This window comes from Phoenix dactylifera, chromosome 14 (assembly GCF_051530095.1).
Source record: "Phoenix dactylifera cultivar Ajwa chromosome 14, Ajwa_hap1_PhDact_Kaust_v1.1, whole genome shotgun sequence".
NCBI classification, from domain to species: Eukaryota; Viridiplantae; Streptophyta; class Magnoliopsida; order Arecales; family Arecaceae; genus Phoenix; species Phoenix dactylifera.
The window spans coordinates 22,772,706-22,779,935 of NC_143203.1; the positions used below are offsets into that span (position 1 = coordinate 22,772,706).

Below are 7,230 nucleotides of genomic sequence, written 5' to 3' on the forward strand. Positions count from 1 at the left end.
TCATCGAACACTTTATTAATAAATTAGAAATAAAAGCCAGAAGATAGTAAATATGGAAACTAATAACAACTAAATCTATAATGCAGGCATCTTTTCACAGTTCCATGCAATAAGAAAGGGCCAGGGGTGCGAATCTAATTAGTAGGAAGATACCACTTGGATGATGTAGAAGAAATGATATATACTACCAAAATATCCTATAAAAATAAATTTCATCAATTTGTAAGTAGTAACAGCAGACGCATATAATGCAAAATGACTTTCCTTAAAACGGGTTACTCTTAAGTAGTTCAAAATTTAAAATTCCTATACAAATTAACTGTAATAATTGATCTTTCTGCAGTGAGTAAGAATTTCCTCATCTGAATCTAATCCTGTTCACTAGTCAAGCTTCCTAAATCCCTGTCTTCTGCTGATGGTGTGACAATGTTTTCCTGAAGTAAAATAAAAATAGTGCGCGCAGACGATTGGAGGAGGAAAAACGACAGACGGAGGGTATTTAATTGGCAATTAAAGATCAGGACAGACGCATACTATTCGGTCTAAGACAACACATGGTATGTCTACAAGACTTCTCATATTGAGGAATGTTTTTAAGCCTGCAACATAACAAAAAAGGAAGGAAATAAGAAATCCTGACTCCAGTAGTCACCCCCAATGTTGCATTCATACGATGCAAGATCCTGTCTGTAGCTGAATGATGTCTACGTCTTTTTTACTTATAATAGTAAGTCCATGGAGCCAAAGAAAATGGTCATGATGAATCGAAATCAATGTCGAAACAACAAAGAAAATCTATTCAGGCAGTAGAGCAGCAGCTTTGGGAAGGAAAAAAAAGCTTATTTATTTTTTAATATCTCAACCCATATAGTTCCTATATCCAAGCAATAAAAATAGAGGTAGTGAAGAAAGAGGAACCCACAGCCTATTAAATGGATATGATTCCTACTGCTATTAGGAGTAGTATCCAGTCAGAGGCGCAGATGATGAACTCAACTCAAATAGCGAGGTTGGAGATTTATGCTTTGCATGTGTGGAAATGAGTAGGGACCAAAACATCTAGTTAATAAAATAAATCTATAGCCCATGTCATGTATATCTACAAACAACAAAAGGGGTGACAGATCGGAGGGAGGAGGAGGAGGGGGGGGGGGGGGGGGGGATGTACTTGTACCTCTTCGATCATCCAATGCCCGCTTAGATTCTCCTTGTCTCCTTCTTCGAATGCCTCACATGCTCGTGCACCCCCCATAGCCAAAACTCATACAGTATTAAATAGATAAAAAAATGGAACTGAAGTTCTCAAATAGAAAAGAAATCCAAGATTAGATACTAGACTTAATACTGCACTTGAACCACCCCAATCATTCCAACATAAGTAAATGAAAACAGAACCACAACCTCACGACGATATAGAATGGACAAAATTCTTAACTTATATGAGAAGAAGATTCCATCTCCTCCACCCTAACTAATCCCATTCTAGTTCCTGCCTTGCCGAGATATAAAGAGAAAGAAATATAGATTGGGGCGGGCGAGGAAACAGTCGCTCTAGCTTACAAGGTGGCTATGGGAAGTCCTGATGAGAAAACATGGATGATGGGCCAATCTCACTGCCTCCTTGTGACCCACTTCCGTTACTGCCCTGGCTTCCATCGCCGATCCTACGGCCCAAATGAGAAGCAGCAGCCATTCCTAGATTCAAGTACACCATCCTTGAATCCAAACTAAGGCTAGGCATACTGCTGTCAGTGTTGCTGACAATATTGCAGTCGCTCCCTTCAGCACTCATTGACTGGTAGATGGCTGGGTTAGGATTGCTTCCACCGCTAGCACCGCCTCCAGTAGCGGAGGCTGCGGTGGCAGCAGCGGCCGCATCCTCTTCCCGGGATATAACCATCGCAGCAGACTGGACTAGTTCGAGGCACAGCCTGAGCTTGTTGGGCTCAATGTGGGACAGCCCCGGGATCGCTCCCTTGAAGAGGAAGTCAGAGGTCATGTTGCGGAGGATGTCGAGCGGGGTCGCGCCATCAATGGTCCGGATGTTCGGATCGGCATGGTGGTCGAGGAGGACGGAGACCATGTCGGGATTCACCATCTCGGCCGCAATGTGCAGGGGTGTCTTCCCGGCAGGCCCCGCCGGGCAGTTGACGTCGGCTGCTCCGAGCTCGAGCAGGGCCTTCACGACCTCGCGGCTGCAGTTTTGTACGGCATAGTGGACGGCGAGGGCATTGTCGAGGTCGAGCCCCTCCCCCATCACCATCAGCTTGACGAGCTCGATGTCGGATGAGTCGAGAGCACGGCGCATGCGGTGGATCTTGTGGTGGTCATCGGGCCCAGCGGTGGGGGCGGCTGGGAAGTAGTGGTGGGTGGGGAGGGAGTCGTGGGTCAGGAAGGAGCGGCGGCCGGGCTTGAGGCGGAGCTCTTCAATTTTGGCGACGATGTCGATGGGGAGATGCTTGCCGAGGACCTCCGGCGGGAGGCCGCAGTCGGCGATGAGGTGGGAACAGGTGGTCCAGAGCTGGCGCATGTCCTGCTTGTGTGCGGCCATGAGGACCTTCATCACATCCTTGATGGATGCTCTCTCCACCATGCTCTCCAATTGCTTCTGCACTCAAAAGATCAATGAAGAGAGCCAAAGCGGATAAATGCTTGTTAGGGTGGCGAGAGGAAGAATCCTAGGTTTTTCCTTGCATAAAATATAAAAGGAACATGTAGAAGTTACGAAAGGGATGGAGAGAGCGAGAGGAGAGAGATATAGGGGAACCCAATTCAAGAAATTGGGATTGATGAAGAAGAGGATACACAGCAAAGGGAAAAGCAAAATCCTAAGTTGAAGCCGAGATGTGATGTAAGAGCAAGGATAGTGACAAAAATGGAAATGTCCCAGCTCTTGAAAACTGACACAGTATCAAGTAGCGGCAGCAGAAGCAACTTCCACTTTAGGGAGAGAGACCCGTAGCTCAATCTAGGGGAAAGGAAGGAGGAGAACTGAAATTTCTGACTGCACCTTAACAAACCAAGCCACTTCATTGATAAATGACTGATGCCAATGACGAGGAGCCTAATTATTCACCATTTAATACAATTCAACCAGTCCCATGATAATATAACTAGAAAAGAATTTATTTATTTATTTTATTTTGGGGGTTGGGGGGAAGAGAGAGGGTGGACCTGAATGAGCAAGGCAAGCTCCTCGACACCGAAGGACCAGGCGATGGCCAAGGTGTCGAGCGCGAGATCGATGGCGGAGGTGCAATGAGTGTGGCCGCAGCCGCGTTCGCTGCAATCAGGGCGGGGCTCGTGCTTCGGCGGCACGACGGACACCTGCCCGCTGTAGAGGAACTGGAGCAGCAGCAGGAACGCCTCGTAGCCCACCGAATTCAGCGGGATCACCATCCCTGCGTTCGCACCCACCCTCCCCGAGGTCGGCCCCGGGAGGGAGCGAGGGCTAAGCTCGAGCTGGCGGTGGGGGTCGAGCAGGTTGAGCCCCGGCGGGGGGTCGGGGCCGCAGAAGAGGCGGCGAAAGAAGAGGCTGCGCGCGGCGAGGACGCAGCGGTGCGCGTGGACCAGGCGGCCGTCCACGCTGAATGCGACGTCGCTGAAGGCCTGGCCATTGATGAGGAGATTGTGGTAGTCCATGGAGAGGGATTTGAGGGACTCCTCGGAGCTCATCTTCCGGTTGATGATGAGCTTGGTATAGCCCTTGTTCTAGGAGGAATGGATAAGAGCTGGGGGATATAGAGAGTGGACCAGGAGAAACATACGGAGGGAGAGGAGACGAGGAGGAGCGAGAGTTCTTTCTCTCTCATCATCCCGTTTCTTTCAATAGCACTAGTTCTGATTCACCACCAGCTGTGATTGATTGAGTCTGGTGGGATGGAGGATTTTTTTCTTTTCTTTTCTTTTTGCCCTTTTTTTTATTGGAGAAGAGAGAGAGGGGAGAGAGGAGAAAGTAAATTGGGAGGCCGAAGGGGACTGTGGGATGCATAAACTAGCGGCAGAGTGACGCCGACAGAGTGGGAGCCACCGAGAAGAAGGGGCCGTGTGTGTGCCGGAGAGATTTGTGTGAGAATTTGGGGTTCAGATGGGGGTGAATGTACTGTCATTGCATGTACGTCAAAAGATGGCGCCTATTGACGATTTACGTGATTTGACACTTCTTCCATATGTCACAGGACAACATGACGTTTGAATACAGCGGTGGAATAATTGGACGGTATTTGTGCTTATCGAAATAAGTGGTTGTTTACTGTCAGGTCGAAGGTTTAAAAAAACACAAAATTTATGTGTCTCAATCTTTCACATTTTGCTCCTCAAGTTGTAGCACCAGAACTTATAGCTAGCACGTTAGAAGCAAAAGAAAAAGCTTTGGGTCTGCTTATAATACTGGACCTCTTGGAATGACTGCTTTTTTAGCTTTAGATTTTATTGATTGAATGTCTTATTCTAATTCTTGTTTCTACTAGCCATTCTATCTTTAATTTTTGGTCTGTTTATAAGCATGTGAAATAAAAACACCTATGCATAGAGAAGAAAAAAGCTGCTTGTATGTAAAATTCAGATTCGGTGATATAATTATTAATTGTAAAATACCAACTCAATATATATTAAACATAAAATGGTAATCAAACAAAAAAATCAAGCATAAAACTTATGCTAGATACAAAAAATTTCGGGCAGTGCTCAGAAATAATGCCAAGCAGCTATCCCGAATATGAAGTTGTGCACCTTTGAATAAAAGCGGAATTCAACTGAGCAGAACATTACATACATGAAAATAATTTATCTACCATGATAAACAAACAATTGGTTCTCTTATGTGGTAAGATTATAAATTGTGATTCAACAAGTCAAACTATAATGCTGCTATAACCAAAATCTTATGTCACGCCTCGAATCCAACACCTGGGTCGGACATGTGACAAGGTTGCACACTCCTTAGGGTAGGATTCTAGTGAATATGCTGGGCTTAAAAAATTTATCATAACCTCAATATTCAAGAACAATGAGGACCTTAATTCATATTAAATAACAAAACAAGTCCAATTACAATATTTAATCATCCAACCAATATCAGTGGTCTCTATCTATTTATTTCTTTCTTATATGTTCTCAACCATAACTAACTATTGAGCCACTTACAATCTGTAACTTTGAAAGAAAAAAAATAGAGTGGTGAGATATACAACTCAATAAAAATTTCGAACCGCTACACCATAAGTAATAAAAAAAAACCAATTAGCATTATCAGATAAAATGAAGATCGTATCAACACTCAGAAAGCTCATACATATAATATGCACATAAGTTCTCATTATCATCTCATCAAAGAAGCATATATATATATATATATATATATATATATATATATATATATATATATATATATATATATATATATATATATAAAATATAATCAATTGTTCAACAATAGCTTTTTATATCATGCCATTCCCGTACCGATCCAAATTGGGCCGTATGGGATATACCGTACCGATTCGGAACGTACCGTATATACCGTACCAGTTTGGACTGGCACTCGGTACGGGTGTCATATCAAGACTGGTATGCCAAAAAATTTCGTACCGTACTATATCATCACCGTGCTAGTATGGCACCGGTATGTAATCTGGTATTGAGACGATGAACTTTGTGTCATCTATTTCTCATTAATTTTGATTTTTAGATTTTATATCAATTATCTTCTGGCTTTGGACTAACCAAGATCATAACCCAGTCCAAGACTAACAAAATTACATGCGTAATCTTGTGAAGGCTATCCTATGCATAAGCTCGTAGTGACTATCCCACGTATAAGCCTATGGAGGCTGTCCTACGTATAAGCTCATAGAGGTTTTCTTACGCATAAGCCCGTGGATCGTAAAAGCTATCCCATGTATAAGTTCATGGACGCTATCCCACCGTAAGCTCATGGAGGCTATCCTATGAATAAGGTCATAGAGGCTATCATATGATGAGGTTAGTCCAAATATATCTTATCCGTCTAATTTAAATGTTACTCTTGTCAAATAATTTTTTACTTATACAATAAATTTCTCTCAAATTCAAGGTATCTTTGTTCACATATATATATTTTTAATATCTGATACGTATAATAACCATATGAATTTATTTGTACTAGAAATCATATAAAACATGCTATCACGTGCCAAACCAAATTTATAGTTGTAAATCTCATGATACAAATTCAGTGGTATCAACCAATAAACACACCTATATATAACTAGTAACCAAGTATAGGAATTCTTACTTTTATCATAATTCAACGCAGTTACAACACTACCAATCCACAATTAACATGTCCAATCAAGTTAATATCAATATAATACTAACTTATCTATTATCAATCACTCGCTATATTAATGAATCAATTATTCAGTAATTATCTAATTTTAAATTTCTAATATTTGAATTACCTAGATTCTTTATCCTTTTTTAATTAAAACTTCAAATAAATAAAGAGTCAGGGCCTTCCTCAATTTAGAACTAGAGTAGAAGATCTTGTTGGGCTTCTTTCTGTCCGAATAACTGTAGCCTTATATAAAATCAAGGTTTGACTATGAAAATAGATTCGTATAGAAAGATATACGAGACTAGCAAGATGATAATGTCTAATTTTTCGAATCGGTCATCACAACATAATTGAATCTATCCGATCAAGAAACATATATCCAATCAAAAAAAGGCAATAGATTAGAAATTATCAATTATGGGTCTAATGGTAGCTGACAACAGTTGGAAGTGAAATAGACAGGATCGGCTAGGTAGCAGCATCCGATGTTTTGGGCCGGTCTCCTCTGGCCAATCCAACCAGTCAAATCATGATATAAGAATCAGATCATGGTACAAATAATACAATAGAGATTCATAGTGATAGAGTCCGACTGTACTCGACAATTGTCGACTAATGCTAGCGCAACGGGTAGTCGCAGCAACACTAGACCAGGATTCTCTAATGGGGTCAATCTATGTCCATAAAGGAAACATTTGGGACCCTCCGACTGGGTCCAAAGAACCATGTGAAGAGAGAGAAACAAAGGAAGAGAAAATGAAGATAGAGAAAGAAGAGAGAGAGCTCTCTCTTCTTTTCCAAAATAGGAGAGAGTCTGTCTCTCCTTTTTCTCTGCTCAAACTAAGGGGTGGCGTGACCAAGAGTGGTCAAGCTCCGGTGGCGGCGGCCAAGGGAGTTCCTTTGGTTGCAGGATT

General features: G+C 42.3%; 1 protein-coding gene across 1 annotated transcript; it reads right to left on the reverse strand.

Moving 5' to 3' along the window:
• Window positions 1-1,309: 1,309 nt before the first annotated feature.
• LOC103705107 (BTB/POZ domain and ankyrin repeat-containing protein NPR5-like) lies at window positions 1,310-3,873 on the reverse strand. Its single transcript, XM_039132292.2, has 2 exons — window positions 3,175-3,873; window positions 1,310-2,608 (listed from the first exon to the last, which is right to left on the reverse strand). The coding sequence occupies exons 1-2, from the start codon at window positions 3,673-3,675 to the stop codon at window positions 1,568-1,570; spliced, it is 1,542 nt and encodes a 513-aa protein (XP_038988220.1). The 5' UTR covers window positions 3,676-3,873; the 3' UTR covers window positions 1,310-1,567.
• Between the last annotated feature and the right edge of the window lie 3,357 nt (window positions 3,874-7,230).

What these genes read in the sequence shown, in the direction of transcription:
- LOC103705107 (XM_039132292.2), bottom strand. Translation starts at nt 3,675, where the DNA reads ATGAGCTCCGAGGAGTCCCTCAAATCCCTCTCCATGGACTACCACAAT. An exon ending in AGCTTGCCTTGCTCATTCAG is followed by an intron (nt 2,609 to 3,174) that starts GTCCACCCTCTC and finishes TTTTGAGTGCAG; the next exon opens with AAGCAATTGGAGAGCATGGT.